Source organism: Theropithecus gelada, chromosome 8 (genome assembly GCF_003255815.1).
Source record: "Theropithecus gelada isolate Dixy chromosome 8, Tgel_1.0, whole genome shotgun sequence".
Classification (NCBI taxonomy): domain Eukaryota; kingdom Metazoa; phylum Chordata; class Mammalia; order Primates; family Cercopithecidae; genus Theropithecus; species Theropithecus gelada.
The window spans coordinates 40,558,717-40,581,023 of record NC_037676.1 but is presented as its reverse complement, the minus strand read 5'-3'; the positions used below and the strand labels follow the sequence as shown (position 1 = coordinate 40,581,023).

Below are 22,307 nucleotides of genomic sequence, written 5' to 3'. Positions count from 1 at the left end.
GTTCAAGGGAAGGGAGTGCAGTCATGGCTACTCTTGGAATTACCAGGTCTCCTCTTTTGCTCTCGAGGGAGACAGAGCCTCCTGACATCCGCCTTGCTGTGGCTTCCCGCTGGTGACATCAACAGGTGGTGCAGGTACCTGCCGGGTGATGGCCCAAATCCCCTTATCCCATCTTTAGCCAACCTCACTCCTCTGGCCCCCATTAGCAACTGTAATGGCAGCTGCCAAGCAAGAGTCATTCCTTTCCCAGTTTAATGTATTTGACTCCTGCATAGGAAGTAACCTCACGGAGTACGAGAAAGCCTGAGATCATTCTTTAGCCTCCCCAGCAAAGTGCTCCTAACAGTGCAGTGGGATGGGTGTGGGCACGGGAAGTGAGGTGTCGGGGAGCCAGCGCACTGAAGCCCTCACTGAAACGTTTCAGAAGTGTCCTGCTTAACCCCGAAAGTGGACTTGAAGTCTGTACGTGTTAACATGCAAGGTGCGCTGGGAATCCACATTCATGGTGTCCCCCGGCTTCACTGGCCAGCCTGGCACATTCCTGGGGGCAGGGCTGGAAGTCTTTGGAAGAGAAACTAGGTCCTTGACCAGCCTCCTGCACGTGGGCACAGCCTGGACCACACTCCTGAAAACCACTCTATTAGCATTCGCCTGCTCTGCGGGACACTCAGACCTGTTTTCTGCCGTCCAGTTTCCTAACCACCTTCAAGGTCCCCTGAGACCAGAAGAGAAAAGGAAATCCTAACAATCCCAGAGAAGGCCCACAGCCTCACTTCTTTTTTTTTTTTTTTTTTTGAGACGGAGTCTCGCTGTGTCGCCCAGGCTGGAGTGCAGTGGCCGGATCTCAGCTCACTGCAAGCTCCGCCTCCCGGGTTTTTACGCCATTCTCCTGCCTCAGCCTCCCGAGTAGCCGGGACTACAGGCGCCTGCCACCTCGCCCGGCTAGTTTTTCGTATTTTTTAGTAGAGACGGGGTTTCACCGTGTTAGCCAGGATGGTCTCGAACTCCTGACCTCGTGATCCGCCCGTCTCGGCCTCCCAAAGTGCTGGGATTACAGGCTTGAGCCACCGCGCCCGGCCACAGCCTCACTTCTTACCGAGAGTCCTGCTGTCAAAAGCCCTTGTGTGTTCCCATCCGCTCCACTAAGCATGAATGGGAGGGAAGTCCGCAGCAGCAGCCTGAACGAGGGAGGGTCAAGAAGGTGTTCCAACTATTCGCCTTAATAAAAACGTTTATTAGAAACACTAGAATAGAAAGTGTTTTCCCTTTCCTACAACCTCCCCCTGGGTGAGAATTCTGGTCGCATCGTCAGTGGTTGGGTTACTCTACGTAAGACCATCTGTTTGGGGCCATATTCGTCTCGATGAAAAGTGCCAAACTCTTTACAGCAAACTCTATGCCAATGAAAATCTCACAAAATGGCATTTCCAGTCTTCAGCTATTGGCCCACACTTAAAAAAATAATCCACACAGCCTGACTGCTGCAAAAGACTGTCTCCTGGCACATCTTCCTGCCACAGGTGACTCTGGTGGCAATTTGGCCAGGAAGCTAAAGGGTCCTGCCATACGAGCTTCTCTTGTTGATGCCAGATGTCTGCTGGCAAAGGGTGCCTGCCCCAGGGTGCATCCCCAGCTGGGAGAGGGCCAGTAGGTGCCACCCCAGAATGCAGCCCAGCAGGGGCATCCAGCCCTGGCACCTGGGCACTCTTGGAGACCAACACAAAGTTCTCAACTCGGCGCCCTCCGGCCTGCGGCTGATCCCTGCAGAGTAAGCCTCAGGCTGACGGAGATAAAGTTTCCCTGGGCCCAAGTTCCAAACTCGGCCGTTTTGTTTCTGTTAAAATGCAATTGTTTTTCTCTGGAGTGTGTGGTGACTGCTCTGCGTCAGGAAGATGTATGAAAACCTCCACTTCAATTCGGCATCCCTTTTCTCCCAGACAAACGCGGTCGGATTTTAATAAATCAAAGAGCCACACTGTTTAATAAAAATTTATTGACTTACAAGTGATTATTTATCAAAAGACCATTAATAGCAGGTACTGAAATGATGTGTTACTGGGTGGTGCTGGGAGACTAATAGGAAATCAATGCAGCTGGCCGGCCAGAATGCATATGAGAAGCCCACCCCCCGGCAGCCAGTGCAATCACCCCCACAACACACGCCAGGCGCCACCCCCGGCGCAATGAAAAGTTCCCCCTTTTTATTTATCGTTTACAAATGAAATGATCAATACTTTTAATCTAGAGCAAAATTTATTAACTTTCCCATCGGAGAGAGACATATTGACTGGGGGGGGGAGCGGGGTGTGTGTGCTGTAGAAGACGGATGGCCGCGTGCCCGTCTCTTAACCTGTCTGCGAGGCAGTGCGCCTGCAGCTGCCCTTCCAGCCCACGGGCCGGGCCACCCAGGACAAGTGCACCTGGAGAAGCCAAGTCTGGCTACCCGGGATGCACAGCAGGCGGGTGGGACCTATGACACGGGGGGATCCTTCATGCATCAGGGGACAGCAGCAAGCACTAGCCCAGACAATCAAGTTCCTGGCCAATTCCAGGAAGGAAACGGCAGGATTCAGGGACCCAGATTTCCACAGGACAACAGGGTTAGTGCCCACTGTTTGTTCTGCCGTGAAGGACACATGATGGCGCCCAAAACTGCCTGTCACTGGTCTGGGATGGACATTCAGGGATCTGGAGCACTCCCCTGACCCCTCACACATCAAGCCTCTTCTATCTCTGAAAGGCAGCAGCAGGGACTGGATTCTGACACAGTGAAGCATCAAGTCCCAAAGCTGGTTCTGCTGTCAAGGGAATCCCACTAGCTTTATTAAAAAATTCCCTCTTGGCTGGGTGCGGTGGCTCATGCCTGTAATCCCAGAACTTTGGGAGACTGAGGAGAATCACCTGAGATCAGGAGTTTGAGACCAGCCTGACCAACACGGTGAAACCCAGTCTACTAAATACAACAAATTAGCTGGGTGTGCTGGTGCATGCCCGTAATCTCAGCTACTCGGAGGCTGAGGCATAAGAATCACTTGATGGTGGAGGTTGCAGTGAACTGAGATTGTGCCATTGCACTCCAGCATGGGCAACAAGAGTGAAACTCCGTGTTAAAAAAAAAAAAAAGAAACAAAAAGTTCCCTTTCTAACTGGTGGGTGGAAGGTCTCCTGTTTGAGTAAAAAAGGCTGTCCGAGATCCACAGAGGACACTGCCCAGCCTGAGAGCAGTGTGGCACCAGCCCCACGGCTGCCTAAAGCCCTTGAGGTCACCCTCAAGTGGGTTAGTTCCTCTAGCCCCGATGTTTTAGAGAAGCAATGGATTCAGAGCTGACCTCCCATATTTCCAAACCCAGAAGGCTTCAGAGATCAAAACCAAAGTTTGAACTATGGGCTTCAAAATAGAAAATTCAGATGTGGACGGGGTCTCTGAGGTCATCTAGCCAAGTCCCTAGTTATGACTCAGGAGACAGACGCAGAGAAGTGAAGATGCAGCAGGCTTGGAGGGGGGTTAGCAGCTGGCCAGCACTTGTTGCACTCATTACACTACTGGGTGTCATTCCCAGCTCAGCCCCACCCTCACTGGGGTAACAGGAGGGAACACATTCTTTTGTACTTTGCATATTTCTAAGTGTCTTGAGGTTTTGTCCCATAAGACCAACTCAAGTCATCTCAAACCAGATACTCTATGGGTCACTTGGGGCCTGCAGGACCCCTAATTTAAAAGGATGGAGCAGTCACCTGGATGACGATAGAAGGCATACACAGAAAGGGGAGGCTTTGTTTCTGCAGGCGTGAGAGTCAGTCCTCTCCTCACTGCTTGTCCTGCACAGGACTTCCCTCCACAGCGCTGACTCCACGTGACTTCACACCAGGTGTGGCCATACCTGCCGGCAGGGGCTGCAGACAGCTGTGCTGAATGTGAGACAAACAAAAGCAAAACCTGTGTGTGTATACATAAATACCTATGCAAACCACGAAAGTAACAAATCATAGTTTCAGATGAACCTTTTAAAAGAGAACCTGATCTTTAAGACCAATTACTGATCCCTCCAGTTAGTTTACAAACACTGTAAACATCACCTATAGAAGCTGAAAATCACTTTTTATTCTTAAGCATTCTGTAAAACAGTTCCTAAGAGACTGTTACTAGTCATAACACTGACTTTATTTTTTCAGTCTTCATTTCAGAGCAAAAAGAGGATTTCCCCTGGGCTGGCAACAAGGTAGGTGAGGAAATGGGAGGCTTTCCCGGGGAGGTCACAGGTAGGCGCAGAGAAAGGGAGACTGCAGGGCCAACCCAGCAGGTCCCCACATGACAAAGTGGATCCGTCTGCAGCCCCACGAACACGGCTTCACTCCCACCCCTCTCTGAACCGCAGGACAGAGGGCAACCTTAGGGACATGACACTTGGCACCGTGGCACAAAATCCTGAGAGGCGTCATGACTGTGCCACAAGGGAGCGTGGGTCCCAAGTGAGGGCTAGTGGCACATGAATGGGGGGGCTGAGGGGCATGAAATTGGTGAAATCCCAGAACCCAGAGGGGCTGTTTGGCCTTGGCTCTGCCTCCACTGTGACTGTACAGCAGGCACCAGTGGCCGAGTCTTTTCCCTGTGGTGCCTGCTCTGGCTGTGTGGAAGCCACCATGCAGCACACGCCCTGCCCACCCTGCCCCTCTGCAGCCCTCCCAGGGCCCCTGCTCCTCCCCCGCCCTGGAGTTTACTCATTGCTTCTCCTAGGCCTCACATCAGCACCTCGTGTACCCCCAATCTCTGGAGAAATTCACGTCTGTGCTGGAAATTCTAAATTACCCAAAGATCTGCAAGCATCTGAGACGAGCCCGTTCACCTTCTCAGCTGCAGGCTTCCTCGCTCCAGCAGTCAGGCAGCTTCTCCGCAGCCCCAGGGCCATGCTCCCAGAAGAGAACGGGAATTCTCACGAGAAGCCCGCTACTCAGGGCCACAGCCAGGGGAGAAAGTAAAGGGAGAAGTCCCCCAGTTCATTCACCAGCCAGTTTTATTTACTCACAAGAACAAATCCAAAGCCCAGGGCAGCAGCTCTGAGCTCAGGCCTGCCCTGCCCCGTTTTGTGGGCCTGTACTTGAAACACTGAACGTGACGTGTCCTTCACTCACCCGCAGCACTTTAATCCCCACAACAGCCCTGTGAGGTAGGAATCACCACGCTTCCCCCCGACTCAGGTTACAGATGGGGAAACTGAGACACACATTCAACAGAGCGCGCATCACATGGGGAGTTCAGGGTTAGCCTGGAGTATGAACACATGTTCTCCCCACGGCCCAGTCAGCGGCCCACCTGGCCTCTTCCCCTTCCTTTGGTGACCCCATCAGCAGCAGCATAAAAATCTAACCCTTCATTTTGCTGAAAGCCCCTGCAGATGACAGTTTCCTTTCTATCATGTCTGCAGAGCTCCAAGGCTGGGGGCAATGTTGAGGCCGAAGCCAGCCACAGTGCCTCAGCTGTGCCTTTCCTGGAGAGCGGGTGGCCACCCCCAGCACATCCCTGGCACACAGGCTTGCATAACAGACTCTTGTCCCGCCATCCCTAGCACAAGAACATGGCCACATCTCCCCAACCGCTCAGCCCGCACAGCGTGCACAGGTGGGGAGTTCACTTTAATGGCATTCCTCCAACGACTTATTGTAAAAGAAACAAGGCATCTCGTCCTGGGTCATGACACCCAGCAGCATCCGTTCAGACCACCAAGGGCAGGCTGCGCCGGGTGCACAGGGATCCCGCTGTGGCTCGGCGAAAGCCGGAGTCCTGGGATGCAGAGCAGCCCGGGGAGCCCTGGAGTCTGGAAAGGACACAGCAGTGGGGGCCGCGGCGGCAACTCCAGCTCCGAGCCCGTCGGCACTCCGCACGGTGGCCCCAGCCAGCTGGAGGCAGGCTCAGGAGCGGCTCCTGTCCTCGTGGTTCCCCACGATCATCTTGCTGTACAGCTTCTGCTGCTCCTCCTTGAATGTGTCCTTCACCTTCTCCCTCTTCAGGCCCCCATCCCTGGAGAGACAAAGGCTGGATGTAGTAACAGCCAAGAGGATTCCCAGGCACCCTCACACCATGGGAGATGCACCGTGCTGCCCAAATACCAAGAAAAACCTGCCAGAAACAGGGTACCCCGTGGCACTCTCACCAAGACAACCTCAGGGGATCTGGGGCTCTGGGCTCCCAATATTCACCCTATCTCAGAAGGTCCACTCTTGCCCTGGAGTAAGAATTTACTACTCACATTGAAAGTACTTGGTAACTGCTTAAACCTACCAAGGAGTTTACAATTCTTTCTACTCTAACATTCATCTTCACCTCACAAAGGAAAAGGGAATTCTGGCATTACGGAAGGCAGACATGCTTCCAAAATATCGACTCATAACATATCTGTAATATCGATCTGTAAAATGTCATTTGTTTAATTCAGACCCAGGGATACTCCGAATTCATGCAGAGAGCTAACACAAGGGGTAACGCGCGTTCTGACTTCTTTCATGCTCAAAAAAGAGTGCCGTCAGGAATGGAGGTTTATCTCTGGGGCTGCCTCTCAGAGTCCCAACGTCACTGCCCCAGTGCCTCCCTGCAGCAGCCCCAAACCAACCCACCAGACTTGGGGTTGTTTCGTTACAGTCCCATTCCCTCTTGCCTGCTGGTCCCCTCTGTGCCTACACTCTAGAATTATCACCACCTTCAACAACTTATAAAAATCCAAGCCCGCTTTCAGTCTCTCCACTACACCCTTTAAAATCCATAGCAAAGGCATGGTTTTTAAAAGCAGCCACTCTGTCTTTCTTAGAGATGGGAAGATGGGGCAGAAGTTAAACCTTGAAGCTCTAAAAGTCTGTTAGATGTGGATGCAAAATCTAGCTCCAGTGCTAATGTTATGACTTTGGAAAAAAGTGATTTAACCTGAGTATCAGTTTCTCATCTGTAAAATGGGAACACTGTTTACAGGGCTGCAGCTACTGTGAGGGTGAAAGAGATGATCACACAGGGCCCCAGAAGCTCGGTGGCTGGCACACAGTGAGTGCACAATCCACGCTAGCATTTTTTAAAAGGCCATGATCTGAAAGCCAATCTAATCCCTGAGACTATACAGTTGGGTTTACAATGTGAATTTCTACCCTTTCTTTTCTCATAGATAATGCCCATCTAAGTCAAATGCTCTCCCCAGTTGACCCTTGGCTCTTAAACCTAAGTGACCCACAGAGTGGAAAAGTTTCTCTGAACCAGCATTCACCTCTGGTCACTCTCCTACTGTTTGGGATAAAACTATCTTATACTCTAGTATAAGGGCTGGTCAAATGCAGCCCATGGGCCACATCCAGCTGATACCTGTTTTTGTAAATAAAGTTTTATTGGAACACAGCCATGCTCATTGGTTTATAGACTATCTGTTTTCACACTACAATGGCAGAGATCAGTAGCTCCAACAGACACCATATGGCCTGCAAACCCTAAAATATTTACTGACTACAGAAAAAGTATGTCAATCCTGCTCTATTAGGTAATAAGCTGAATACAACAAACACAACCTTTGCCTTTCTAAGGATGGTTCAATTTTGCCAGATACACTGGGACCAGGGAAAGTCACCCTGCCTTCTTGAGGTTTTCAGATCATAGCAGGTCATGCCCACCCAGAGAAGGACACTGTCCAGGTGTCCTGGAAGACGGGTTCAAACCCCAGAAAGGTACACAGAATCAACTGCTTCAGTCCAGGTGTCCCTGATCCAGGTTCCCCAAGGTCAAGGAAGCACAGGGCACTTCTGGGTTGGAATTCAGGGAGAGTCAAACTGCTCTCTCTAGAGCTGACAAGTTGAATTCTCCACAGCAGGGGGAATGACATGTAAGTGAAGTCAATGACACAGCATCTGCTGCAGGAACTCAGCTGATAAGGCCTGGCTCTAAACTTACCACAGCAGGTCCACCAGTCCTCCCTGCCTGGCAATGGCAGATTTCACCCTATTCGCAAACTGGACAGCATCTTCATCTGCCTGTAAGAAAGAACAAATGAGACCAGTCAGCCCCGGCTTGACGTTACACAGAGCAGGTGCAGATCTGTCTGGGGCAGGCACTCACCTCTCTAGTCATGGGAGGCAGGTACCACACACTGCAGACAATGGCCCAGCTGGTCATCATTCGTAGCAGGTACGTCACCATCCCATACTTGCTGCTGTTCCAGAAGGCATCACCGAATTGAGGGTCATACTGAAAACAATGGAAAACTGAAGGTAAGACGTGAGTAGTTCTCACGTGTGCGAGTCCACAGTGATTGCTCTGAGTGACTCCACTGGGCCGTGCTGGTACTGGGGCGCTGCTCCCTGACCCTGCATGAGTACTGCGGAAGCCCCTCTCCATGTGGCCGGTTCTGACTGCGAGCAACACTGCTCTCCCCCGAGGGACCTGGCCTCTGCTGCAGATCAGTAAGGAAGGCTCCCCTGACAGCCTGCCTCACGCAAATGTCTCCCTCGTTGGTTAGTTTCAGGTCTTACTCATAGGTACATAAAGTTTTCAAACATCTTCAAAACCAGGGAGAAAAGGATCATGCACTCCCATGTACCCATTCCCTGATTCAACCACCGCCAACGTTTCCCACTTGCTCCATCTCTCCCCTCCCAGCATCCTGTCATTCATCTAGTGTACCTCCCCCAAATAAAGATATTTTCTTACACAAACACCAAGTTTTAAATATGATTTCTGGTGCCCAGACCAGGGAGGAAAGGTGGCTCAAGCCTGTAATCCCAGCACTTTGGGAGGCCGAGACGGGCGGATCACGAGGTCAGGAGATCGAGACCATCCTGGCTAACACAGTGAAACCCCGTCTCTACTAAAAATACAAAAACTTAGCTGGGCGAGGTGGCGGGCGCCTGTAGTCCCAGCTACTCGGGAGGCTGAGGCAGGAGAATGGCGTAAACCCGGGAGGCGGAGCTTGCAGTGAGCTGAGATCCGGCCACTGCACTCCAGCCTGGGTGACAGAGCGAGACTCCGTCTCAAAAAAAAAAAAAAAAAAAAAAAAAAAAAAAAAAAGAAAGCTTTTGCATTTACACTTTCAACAAAGTCAGTCGTCTGTTCAGGACACGGCTCTGTGCTCACGCTGACAGCCCCGGGAGGTCTCAACCACATAGGCTGCTTCTACCATGAAGCAGGTATCAGATCCTTTCATTTGCCAGTGGCTCTAATGGAGGCAAAAGGCAGCACTTCAGTGGCGTTTTGCGGAAAATGTGGCTGCAGCTGTGACCCCCATTCTCACCAAACCAGCAGCTGGAGGGGCAGGTGATCAGGGTGGGTAAGCTCCGGAGGAAGTTGCGCAAGGAGCAACAGGAGGACCTGGGCGCTTGAGAACGCCTGGACAAAGTGCCTGGTGCTGCTAGCAAATGTCTGAAGGGATCCTGTACACAAGGCAGTAGGCTGACCTTGTGCAAACACCCAGGACCAGAGTGGAAAAATAAAGGAGCCAGAATTTCAAGAGTTATGCCACACGGCCATGCTGCCAACAACATCAAAAATGCCCTTTTCCTGGGAAAGCCTGAGAAGAAGCCCAGGGCAGGGTCCTGCATGTGAGCATGGGCTGGGGTGGGGTTGAACTCTATGATCTTTTAGGCCTTTCCAGCCTAACTTTTATGATCCACAGTATAAAAATTGGATAATTTTGACAAGACTGTGGCCCTAACTACAAAAATGAAGGTAATTTAGGCTTAATTATAGAAGCTAAGAAATTTAGATTTAACCACAGAAGGCTTAATGAGTTATTATAATACCAACAGAAACAAGGGAAAATAATAAGTTTTTAAAACTAAGCTAATGTGTATGATCAGAAAGAATTTTTTTATTTTATTTTTTTTAATTATTATTATATATATTTTTTTTTGAGCTAAGAGTCTCGCACTGTTGCCCAGGCTGGAGTGCAGTGGCACTATCTCGGCTCACTGCAAGCTCCGCCTCTTGGATTTATGCCATTCTCCTGCCTCAGCCTCCTGAGTAGCTGGGGCTACAGGCGCCTGCCACTATGCCCGGCTAATTTTTTTGTATTTTTAGTAGAGACGGGGTTTCACCATATTGGCCAGGCTTGTCTCAAACTCCTGGCCTTAAGTGATCCACCTGCCTCAGCCTCCCAAAGTGCTGGGATTACGTGCATGAACCACTGCACCTGGTCATGTCGTTACATTTCATAAAGCCTGATGTGGACAGAAGTTCTGATGTCACAAGAGTGTGAGAACCCTTTGTTTCGGGCTGATTCTCTATTCCACACTGGGCAGTGTGTGTGGACAGAGAAACAAGGCAGAAGCTCAACACAGTGACACACTCCTCACATCAGGTCATGGCGGAATTCCGGTGGGAATATAAGAAGAGCCTGGAAATCACTAAGGTTATCCAAGTTTGGTTACCAATAAAGGGTTCACAAAAACCAGTAATCTGTAGACCAGATGTTCTTAGCCATACATGGGCTCTACCCTGTGGACTGAATGGAAATGTATCTAAAATTTATAAGCATTTTACTTTGGAGAGGAGCGGAAACTCCTCAGGGTTCGTGTTTCAACAGCAGCTAAGAGCACTGCTTCAGAACTGTGGCTGCCACAGTGTGGTCCCAATAGGCACCATCAGTGCCACCCAGAACATGTTAGAATAGAAATTCAGAAGACCCAGAGGGGTGGCTCAGGCCTGTAATCCCAGCACTTTGAGAGGCCAAGGCAGGCAGATCACTGGAGCCCAGGAGTTCTAGACCAGTCTGGGGTGAAACTCCGTCTCTACAAAAATTAAAAAATTAGCTGGGTGTGGTGGCGTGCACCTATAATCCCAGCTACCTGGGAGGCTGAGACACGAGAATCACCTGAATGTGGGAGGTCGAGGTTGCAGTGAGTCATGATTGTGCCACTGCACTCCAGCCTGGGTGACAGACTGAGACCCTGCCTCAAAAGAAAAAGAACGGGAAGTTCAGGGTGTGGGGCCCAGCAATCTGCATTTTAACAATCCCTCCAGGCAATGCTAATGCAGCCTAAGTTCAAGAGACACTGTTCTGGAGGGAGCGGTAACGGCTTCCATTCAGCAGCTTCACGGTCACACTGCAAAGCACCTGTCCTCGTTTTGCCAGAATATAGGATGCAGATGCCACTCCCCACTCCCACACCCAAGGCAGACTCTGCTACCAGACTATGTTCCTCTTTCTTGCTATACCCAGACACTGCATTCTCAGGCTCTGGTGAGTCCTAACCTGTCAATCAGAGTCCCCTGCAGGCAATATTCATCTGCCATCCCTGGCCTGGTCCTCTGCCTAAATGATGAACAGTGAGTGGCTGGTAAGCATCTGTCTCACCAGGAACAACACCTCTCCAGTGGCACTGGCAAGGTGAAAAGAAAGTCAGAACCAACTCTACAGAGTGCTCTGCAGACAACCCACAGTCCCCTATAAAAGAAATTCTAAGCGTGAGCCTGACTCATATCTGCTCACCATTTTACCGAGCTCTCAGGCTGCAGTCTAAATACTTTAACCACACTGAGGATGGCCTGTGTTTTGTAGGTGTCATGATGTGAGGCCTCGTGGATGTGGAGAGGGTAAGAGCAGGGAGGAACAAAGTGCAGATGACTGGCTAATCACATCCTATAGCTCTGGGTGTCTGAAGGGTTAGAGCAGCAGTTCCTAAAGCGTTGACGTAGATTAGATAAACTCCCAGGGTCCATCTCATTGTTAGGAGCTGCTGTAGGTCTAAAAGATGACACGACTAAAAGCAGTGAAGCCGTTTCTCCCACTGCGCTGGAATAAGGACCCCCCCATTCTCGCAGCTCCCCCAAAATGCAAAAATCCAGCTTGAAACTACACCTCTGTGCCCTGCAATCAGTCACCTTTCCAGGTGGAGGGGCCTACATTCCAGCTAGGTTTATGAAGGTAAGAAGTGAAGGGCTTGCCATTTCCTGAATAGTGGCGGCAGCAGCATGCAGGCAGGAATCTGGCTGTCCCCCATCCCACACTCCCCAGGCCCTTCTAAGGGGGTGCTGAGTGCTCAGCATCCTCCTCTGGCAGCACTTGATCCACATCAGCCCAGTCCCATGTCACTCTGCTGAGGGCATCAACCACAGACTGGTGACCCCGGCTCCTTCCTCCACCTCCTCCTGCTGCGCTCCACTCACAGCAGCTCCAATAATGACACTGTGTACCATCGGAGGTCTTGTACCTTGATAGCAACAGGGTAAACTGTGGCTCCAATTTCAAAACTTCCCTTTTTGAACATCATCACCGATGTATTATTGATGCAGGTTCCTAAAATGCAGGAGACAATAAAATGCTATTTCTGTTGGCCCTTTACCCCAGATATTAGGTGTTTCTTAAAGACTAAGCACAATAGTCAAAATTCTTCTAATGGTTCCTCCAATAAGATACATCTGTCATCTCCCTAACTTAAAAACAAACACTTAACGAGACAGGCAAGATGGTGCCTCCAATTCTCCTGCTACAGGACCACTTTCCCTGATTCACGCACACAGCCTGGATAAAGCAGAGATGCACAGTGGTCTTAGGAGGACTCCACGAGCTCCATGAGGAGCTGAAACATTACAGAAGAAATTCCTGCATTTGGGGAGTTTACACTATGGCATTCTTAGTTCAAATTCTGAACTTGCCTGAGTTTTTAGTCCTATTTCCAGTCTAAAGGGGACCTAACATTATTCAGTGAAAACAGATAACCCCAACAAGGGCTGAGGGCCTTGGTTCCCACGAAACATCAGCATCACACTCTTGCACTCCTCACAGAAGCGCTTTATGGCAACCAACCCCTTCTTACCTTCTGGGAAGATGAGGATAGGTAGCTTGCTTTTATCTTGCACATGTTCAGTCAGTCTTTCAAAGAGGAAAATAAAATGAAGGATCAGACAACCTTATACACATCATTGTCAAAATATGTTTATAAATAACTTATTTATTTGTGACACTAGTTTCGATTATAAGAAGTTAACAAGCATGATCGTATCCTTTTAAACCCATAATCTAATGCTCATCAAGAAAAAATGTATATGGATAGAGAAAATCAGGTTACTATTTCATTCACAGAACTGTTCAATTCTGTGTGAACATCAGAGCACCAACGATGCCACTCAACCTGGGGGCCACTTGAAGGAGACGCCTGCCACAAGGCCTGGGCATGGCCCCCTCAATAAACCTGTGGCACTAGACTGTGTAACAGTTGTGAGGCTGGGCCCAGCCCTGCTGGCTCAACGCTCTGTCCCTGAGATGTAGCAAAGGGAGTTAGGAGAGGGTTCATCTGTCTCTATGGAAGATAATCTCAACTGTCTTATTTGTTATTTTTTGAGACAGGGTATCCCTGTGTTGCCCAGGCTGGAATACAGTGGTGCAATCACAGCTCACTGCAGTCTCACCCTTCCTGGCTCAAGTGATCCTCCTATGTCAGCCTCCCAAGTAGCTGGGACTACAGGAGCGTACCACCATGCTTGGCTAATTTTAAATTTTTTGTAGAGACGAGCTCTCCCTATGTTGCTCAGGCTGGTCTTGAACTCCCGGGCTCTCAAAGCACTGGGATTATACGCCTGAGCCGCCATGTGTGGCTTGGTCTCAACTGTCTTGATGTCTCTTTCTGCTGCAAATCTCTTTGCATTACTTACACCAGATTCACCATGTGTGGCTTGGTCTCAACTGTCTTGATGTCTCTTTCTGCTGCAAATCTCTTTGCATTACTTACACCAGATTCACCTTCTTAAAGTTTGAAAACAGAGCAGTACTTTGTTCCACTGCCCTAGGTTTCTTTTTATTTGTGATAAATGAATTCATTTTGAGGTTTCAAATAGCAGTGAAAGTTCGTATTTTGTTTATTATGATGGGTACAATGAATAAAAAAAGGTTAAGAAACATTATTAACTTGGTAAATAATACTAGGGTTTCTATACTTTTTTAAAATTTTAAGACAGAGTCTCACTCTGTCGCCCAGGCTGGAGTGCAATGGCACGATCTCGGCTCACTGCAACCTCTGCCTCCCTGGTTCAAGCGATTCTCCTGCCTCAGTCTCCCTAGTAGCTGGGATTACAGATGCCCATTACCACACTCAGCTAATTTTTGTATTTTTAGTATTTTGTATTTTTACCATGTTGGTCAGGCTAGTCTCGAACTCCTGACCTCAAGTGATCTGCCCACCTCGGCCTCCCACAGTGCTGGGATTACAGGCATGAGCCACCACACCCAGCCACTTTTAAAATCTCATGTTTTAGGAAAATATTATTATGAAAGCAGTATAGGCTTATGATAGAAGGCACATAACTACACTGTGGAGGGATAACTCCCTGAAACCTTTTCAGCATTCTAACCGGCCAAGCAGAACAGCAGTGTTCTGTCCATTACCTCTTAGCCACCAGGTGGCGATCCTTCACTTCCGAGCGCTCAAACCAGACGTGTGGGCAGGCCTTCACCATGGCTCTCTGAATCACACCCATGAGTCCCCCGTGCACTTGACCCACCTAAGCGCAGGCACAGGACCCATTAGTAGTGAAGCCATCCTCACACAAATCTCCCCACTCTAGGAAGCCCTAGATCTCACAAAATAAGCAATCCAACCTCTCACCTCTAACGCTTGCTGGTCCAACCTCTTACCTCTAACACTTGCTGGCTGGAGGTTGCTCACTGCCAAGAAACCACTACCAAGACTCCCCAAATCTTAAACTTCTCCTTTTAATCAGTAATACTAGAAATAGGTAATTAAAAACATTAACTGAAACCCCTAAGACAAAATACTAAAGTAGTGCAAATCCCTGTGTAAAAGTGCCCCTCCCTGGGCAGATTCTCAGATGCTCTGGACACAGTCCTTGCCAGCTCCTCCCTCTCCCCATGCTGGTCTGCCTGACTGCCCTCAGCATCCTCTCCAACCACATTCACCACTCACTCTACCCAGGGTATCTCCTATCACAGTCCCACAGAGCCCCCACAGTGACAGTAAGGTGGTGGCCCACGCATAAAAGTGTTTATGTGAAGGGTCCAGGAGCCTCCTAGACCCTCCTAGACCCTCCTGGCCCTGACCAGTCTAAAGCAGGAAGTCTTGCCTCAAGAATGCACCGGAAAGAGCTCTTACCATGGCATAATAGCCATCGCTGGCCAAGATGATCACATCGATCGGTGAGGTATGATTGGCCACACAGATGCCACCATTTCTTGGTCTATTTTCCCTGGGTTTAAATGTATGCAAAACAACCAAAATTAGTGTGAAACAGCTCATGTAACACACCTCTCACCTCACACGCTTCATCTGCTCTAACTAAAAGCTCAGAAGTGTCTTCCCATTTGGCCAAGTATAGGTGGGTGGTGTTTCCTGCAGTGCCATTTCCCTTCCTATTGATACAAAGCACTCTCACCTGTCATGGTAGGTGATGATGGCTGTCAGTGCTCGCACGCAGATCCGGTAACACATTAAGTGAACATGTTTACTCATGAACTCCTTAAACCTGCAACAACAGGACAAGGATTCTGGGTTTTATTTTACATACAGGAAGACAGAAACAGTTGCTGACTTGAACAGTTCAGCAGTCCTTTATGACGGCAAAGTGCTTTTATAGACATGAGCACGTACAGGAAAGCCCTGTGATGCATGACCACCTTTATGTTCACACATGAGGAAAGAAAGAGGGGACACGGAGACTCGCTTACATCCACCCAAATCAGTGGGTGGAGAATTCACAGCCTAGAATTCAGCATCAGCAGACCACCGGCGGGCTGAATTCCGTTCCCCCAGTCAACACCCAGTGGCAGGCCCAAGGCCAGAGGCCAACCTCCTCACCTGCCCAGGCAGAAGAAAGGTTTCCAAGCCCCAGAATTTCCTGAAGGGAGCAAAATATTCTTCACAAACAGACAAAACCTCCCTACATCTCGTATCATTTTAAAAACTGTATTGTCTCACCACTTTATCCACACAGTCAACTGCTCAAAACTAAACAACAAGCTGTAAAATCTGTTAACATCTGAGTCTCGGACTCTACATGTTTGTGGCTTCTCCCTTTTGTCTTTAAAATGGGAAGAACGCGAGGGCTAAAGGACAAAAAGAATAGTCATAGATCAAAATAAAAAAAAGTAAAGACTTTACTGCTGATGCCATTGTTACCATTGGGTTGTTGTTGTTATGATTATTATTATTATTCTTATTATTATTAGAAACAGAGTCTCGCTCTGTCACCCAGGCTGGAGTGCAGTGGTGTGGTGTTGGCTCACTGCAACCTCTGCCTACCGGATTCAAGGATTCTCCTGCCTCAGCTTCCCAAGTAGCTGGGATTACAGGCAGCCGCCACCACACCCGGCTAATTTTTGTATTTTTAGTAGAGACAGGGTTTCGCCAAGCTGGCCAGGCTGGTCTCGAACTCCTGACCTCAGGTGATCGGCCCACCTCAGCCTCCCAAAGTGCTGGGATTACAGGCATGAGCCACCACACCTGGCCACCACTGGGTTATTTAATCCATCTAAGATTCCATGGCTTTGGTTGTGTCCAAAGAAGGGGCCTGGCCTTCGATATCTGAGCACCATTCCCAGAACTAATTGCCCTTTAGGCGTGGACTGCCACATTATACTCACCTCCCATTTGGCAAGTATCCCACCACAGTTGTGCCCACCACCAGAAGGCTAATTCCTGTGAAAGCCAGCGCTATCCTGTAAGAAGAAGAAAAGTTAGAGCACAGCCAGCAAATCCTTGTACCAAGTACAGAACTGAAGGTGTGAAAATCCCACTGGGCATCACAAAAACCACCCCCAAGACCTGCTCATCTGGGATCTGGACCAGAGTTCACCTAGAAATGTGAGCAGGCCTATCAGAACCAGAGATCCTTTTGATTCCAACTGACAGTGAGCCATGGGTCTGGCTCTCAGCCGCCAGCATCTCCTGAGGCCTCGGCAGCTGGAAGGCTGGAAAACCCTAAGCAGGCTGTTCTGCCGCAGGGCTGCTCCCTGCTGCCCACCCCTTCCCTATGGCTGAAAACCCCGGTGGAAGCACAGCTTCCGTCTGAAGCAACAGGAGGTGGAGCTTGAAGGGTATTAGCATCTGGCAAGGCACACTCAGAGTAGCACACGGTGCAGAGAAGCTGAAAGATCAATACTGCCTCTGTACCTGAGAGGCAAGCTTCAGGAAAGAATAAGCCATGTCCAGGGAGGAGTGGCAGAAAGCACACAATGTTCCCTATCCCCGTGTTTGCTGTGATCTAGACAAGCAAGCTGTCTTTAAGAAATCCAACTATTTCTGTCTGATATGCAGAAAATCCAAGGGCCTCTAAAAGAGAATCACCAGTGTACCCCTCCAAAGAGTCACATGGCCTGGCTAGTGACAGTCATTCCCTTCTCCTTTCTAAAACGGGAACACACAGCGGAGCAGGCAGGTGGGCCGTGCACCAAGTGGGGTGGCAGCAGCGAGCCCCACTCCCCACAGGCCCTGCCTCACCTGAGCGGCAGCAGGAAGCAGTACCGAATCAGCACTCCTAACCCCCACAGGACCGTGAGCCGAAGGCTGATGTACTGGAAGTTATAATTGGTTCTGCTCAGCAGGTTCCAGGATTCCAGTTCTTCTGCTGAGAATCTCTTTGTCACCTCATCGTCCATAATGGTCTCCATTCCTTTCCGGCAAAAGTAGAAAATGTCAGAGAGCTCGAACTCTGGAGTGTTGTCCAGAGCCTTACTACTGCCACTTCGACGAATCTCTTTGATCTCTTCTTCTAGTGAAGTGGGATCCTTTGCAATGATTCCTGCAAAAGAGTGTGTCCCTGTCAAGCAGCATGCTGCGGGAGAGCACGTGAGACACACTCAGAGCACACATCCTGCACTAATGCAGGGAAGAGCGTGTGTGGCACCAGAAGCATTGGGGAACACTGTTCTAATGGACCTCTCAGGACAAGGACCACGCCCCCATCTTACCGTTGGTGTAGGGCTTGTAAAGCTGGTGGTTCTTCTCCTTGGCTCCTCGCTCCATTCTCAAGGTAGCCCACTGGGAGGGGAAGGAAGCAAGATACAAGAGCGAGAATGAGATCTGTTTTCAATCAGTGAACACCTCCATTTCTGTTCTGTGAAAGCCTCAGTCCCAGTCACTTAAGACCGTAGCCAAGAAGCACAGAGTCTAGAAGGAAACTCAAACCACCTCTCCCTCGAGAAGCCCCTTCCTTGACACCTGGGACCAAGAGTTAAGTCACCTTAAGCAAAACACTGGGAACTTCAAGAAGCTGGGGTGAGTTCCTCAGGCCTGGTTCCTCACTGCCTACGTCTCTTTGTCTGCGGGCTGTAGGGAGCTCACTTGCTGACAACACAGACCTCACAATTCCTCCTGCACTGCCCCATGGCAGCTACTCAAAACAGCGAAGCCAGACATCCTGTAAACTACTGCCTGCCACCAAATTACTCCAAGAAAGCAGCAATTTTCATTTTCGAGGAGACAAAGAACTTGAGCAATACATATGTTTGGACCGTCCAGTAACAGGAGTAACATTTTAATGATAGAATCCCACAACTTAACATTGAAAGGCCTGGGAGTGGCTTAATAGTGTTAAAGGAGAAAAAGAACACTATCAGGAAACCGAAAAAAAACCAGATTCAATTCCCAAGTTTACACTCACCAGCTGTGTTCATTAAGTAACCCATTCCAAGTCTCTGAATATTGATCTCTTTATCTGCAAAACAGGATTGATACTACCTCAACCTCCTACTTCACGGGGTCACTTAGGATCAAATGAGATCCTGTATGGGACAAAACTGGGGAAATGCAAAGCACTCTGTCCTCATTATTACTGAAATAACACAGATTCTGGAACAGACCTAGGAAAAAGACGCTTTTCCTAGAACCCCTCTTCATTAAAACCGGTTTCGCTGGTATAAGACAGCTGGTATAAGAGGCTGGTTCTCTTCCACTATCAAATGAGAGGTGAAAATGTGGGTGCACTTATCCCCTCTTGGATATGGTATCACTAGAGAGAAAGCTATGTCATGTCCACAGCGAGTCAGAGAAACAGAACAGACATTTCAAAAGCCTCAAACTTCAGCTTCCACGGTTATGCATGGTGGGCACGAGCCTATCAACCCACAGCACAGGAAGATGCACATGGCCCAGGGCACATGGTGCAGATTCTTCTGGCAAAGCCCAAAGGGTCAGCAAGACTGCACCACGTGGTCCAGCAAAGCCGAATGCTGCACACGAGTTTAATCAGTGATCTGACCTCATCTGGAAATCTCAAACCCCATAGTCTAGAAAGGAAGGTGGCTCACAAAGTCACCACGCAAAGAAAGTTCAAAGGCAAGAAAACTCACATGAGTTTCTCTGTTTCAGATATTTGGCCATTGATGTCTTTTGGCTCTAAGCACAGATGAGCTTTCCTTTAAAAATGTTAATACCTAAAATGGAGGAAAGTAAATCTCATCTGGTTTCCTGGAACTAGAGAAGAGGTGAAAAGGGGCAAGAGAGTTCACAAGAATCCTGGCATGCAGAAACACAGGTCGCTCAACCAGAATTTAGGGTTCTACATTTTGGCCAGGCTCTGTTTTGACACCGCAAGAATAATCAGAAGTGAACAACTTGGGGTCAGATGCAGTGGGGCTCACGCCTGTAATCCGAACACTTTGGGAGGCCAAGACAGGAAGATTGGTTGAGCCCAGGAGTTTGAGACCAGCCTGGGCAACATGGCAAAATCCCGTATCTAAAAAATACAAAAAAATTAGCTAGGCATAGTGGTGTGTGCCTGTAGTCCCAGCTACTCCAGAGGCTGAGATGGGAGCCAGGGGAAGTTGAGGCTGCAGTGAGCGGAGATCGCACCGCTGCACTCTAGCCTGGGAGACAGAGCGAGATCCTGTCTCCAAAAAAAAAAAAAAAAAAAAGAGAGAGAGAGAAACTTGATTCTGTACTGACAATTCTGAGACTCCATGAGACTGCAACAGACGGCGAATATATGACATCAGGCCTCTTGTGGATGACTATTTCAGTCTGAGGACTGTTTCAATGTGCAAAATTCAAGATGCCTACAGTCTCTGTCATCACAGGAAAGGGATCTGCTAATTGAGATTCTACATCTCCTAGTTCTGTGGCAGTTCAGTAATAAACATCCCTTTGGCCTCACACTTTTTAACTTCAGGAACATGACAAAACATGTCTGTGTTTAGGAAAGAATTGTCCAAAGTCACAAGGGCAGGGGAAATGAGGAGAGGGCTGAACAGCCTGTTAAGAAATGGCTGATCAGGTGGCTGAGTGCAGTGGCTCACACCTGTAATCACAGCATCACAGGCAGGAGGATCATTTAAGCCCAGGAGTTTGAGAAATGGCTGATCAATGAACTGGATCCTTTTGGCTGAAAGAAACCAAAATATTTCATCCCGAAATATATTTCTTTGTCATATTTCAAGATGACTGTTCAGAAGGACTGGAAATGCAAGAATAACGGAGAAGCTGTCTTTTGCAGGAGGAATTTGCATCTGTAGAGGAGACAAAGTGAAGTAAACAACAGATGCCAATGGGCTTTCTCTGAAGCACCTCCCTCCTTGTCCGAATCTAGAAAGAACTGAGAGACACCTTTAAAGGTCTGAAAGAAACTTAGCATCTACACTCTTGAAGGGCTGCTATCTGTGAGGCTTCGTCTTATCTGTGAGGCTTCATCTACACAAGACCACCTGTGCCAGCCAGGCCTCCTCTTCTCTCCCTCTTGTTACCTACTGCCACCTGATTTACCACCATAGCCTGTTTTTTGGCCATGCTCAGAGCCCCCACTGCTTCTGTAACCTCAAATGCTACAAAAGCATCAACCATCTGGCTATTTCTTTGAGATCTTTGTAAAACTCCTGTGCACATTAATAAATCTGTATGTCTTTTCTTTTATTAATCTGCTTTTGAGAGTTGATTTTTCAGTGAATCTTCAGAGGGCAAAGGATGCTTTCCCTTGGCCCCTACAAACCCTACTGGACCAAATCAAAGGGCCTCTGGGAAAACACTGCTTCTTGCACTATACTCGCACAGCACACTCCTGACACCAGATGTGTGAGGAATGCCACCCCCAAACCCAAACCAAGCAAATCTTCAGCAGGCACCAGCTGGGTGTCCTCTAATTCAATTCAATTCTGAGGCTATCGACCTGGAGTTGGTATCAGATTCCACAAGTTATGAGAGTCAGTCCCGTATGACTGCCCCTACTTCAGATGCAAGTTAAAAGTCTCATGTGACCCATACTTCTGACTGACCAGCTATAAATCAGGGTTCCCACAACCCCTCGTCAGGTTCAATTTGCTGGAGTGACTCCCAAGACTCAGGGTAATGGTTTACTTCCATGTATGGCTTTATGATAAAGGACACACAGCTCAGGAAGCACCAGATGGAAGAGATGCATAGGGCAAGATATGGCAAGCTCTTGCCATTTCTCCCAAGAGGATGCTCTCACCCAGCTGCCTCCCGGTTCATGCCCTGTTCTCTGCACTCCCTTATTCCCTATTGAATTGCTTCCCTCTTGCCTCCCTCCAATCCACCTGAACACATGCTACCACAGTCCAGCCACGTCACTTTCTTGTTCAAAAACCTTCAACGGGCCGGGCGCAGTGGATCACGCCTGTAATCCCAGAACTTTGGGAGGCTGAGGCGGGTGGATCACTTGAGGTCAGGAGTTTGAGACCAGCCTGGTCAACATGGCAAAACCCCATCTCTACTAAAACTACAAAAATAGTCAGGTGTGGGGGCACAGGCCTGTAACCCTAGCTACTCAGGGGGCTGAGGCAGGAGAATCACTTGAACCCAGGAGGCGGAGACTGCAGTGAGCCAAGATTGCACCACACTACACTCCAGCCTGGGCAACAGAGGGAGACTGTCTCCAAAAAAAAAAAAACAAAAAACCTTCACTGACTTCAATGACTTCCCAATGCCTGAAGTTCAGTATTATAACCCACGTCAGTCCCTCCATGTGCCCAATGTTTTTGCTCTACTGAACTATGTGCCATCTCTGAATAAGACTTACCTTTTCGCCTTTATCAACTGTGCTTCTAGAATGTTCTATCCTTTTCCCTTTTAGGATCCAGTTCAAATGTCAAATCTAAGAAATGCTACCTACTCAATTCCTGCAATCAGAATTCACCTCTGCCTGTGTACTTCAACTGGTATCCCATTCTGAATTAGTTATATATGCATATATTTGTCTTTCCTACTAGACTACACACACCTCAAGAGGCAGGAGCCAGAACTTACCCCTTTGTGCATTTCAGCACAGTCTGAGAGAGTGCTTTCCACTTAGTAGGCAGTCACTGATTTAATTTATCAACTCCCAATATTTCTCTCCATCAAGGTCTCCTTATGGAAAAGTAGAACCAAAATGACAAAACCTGGAACTA

At 48.9% G+C, this 22,307-nt stretch overlaps 1 protein-coding gene across 2 annotated transcripts in view; it reads right to left on the bottom strand.

Moving 5' to 3' along the window:
* Positions 1–4,994: 4,994 nt before the first annotated feature.
* Positions 4,995–22,307, bottom strand: part of GPAT4 (glycerol-3-phosphate acyltransferase 4) — a 35,520-nt gene continuing 18,207 nt past the window's right edge. For both annotated transcript variants that reach the window (XM_025394636.1, XM_025394635.1), the window contains 11 exons: positions 17,880–17,949; positions 17,410–17,710; positions 16,554–16,628; positions 15,347–15,436; positions 15,067–15,160; positions 14,343–14,458; positions 12,778–12,833; positions 12,172–12,257; positions 8,084–8,212; positions 7,919–7,998; positions 4,995–6,016 (listed from right to left, as the gene is read on the bottom strand). In XM_025394636.1, coding sequence (XP_025250421.1) covers positions 5,908–6,016; positions 7,919–7,998; positions 8,084–8,212; positions 12,172–12,257; positions 12,778–12,833; positions 14,343–14,458; positions 15,067–15,160; positions 15,347–15,436; positions 16,554–16,628; positions 17,410–17,710; positions 17,880–17,949 — 1,206 coding nt within the window. In that variant the 3' untranslated portion in view covers positions 4,995–5,907. The remainder of the gene's footprint in view (positions 6,017–7,918; positions 7,999–8,083; positions 8,213–12,171; positions 12,258–12,777; positions 12,834–14,342; positions 14,459–15,066; positions 15,161–15,346; positions 15,437–16,553; positions 16,629–17,409; positions 17,711–17,879; positions 17,950–22,307) is intronic.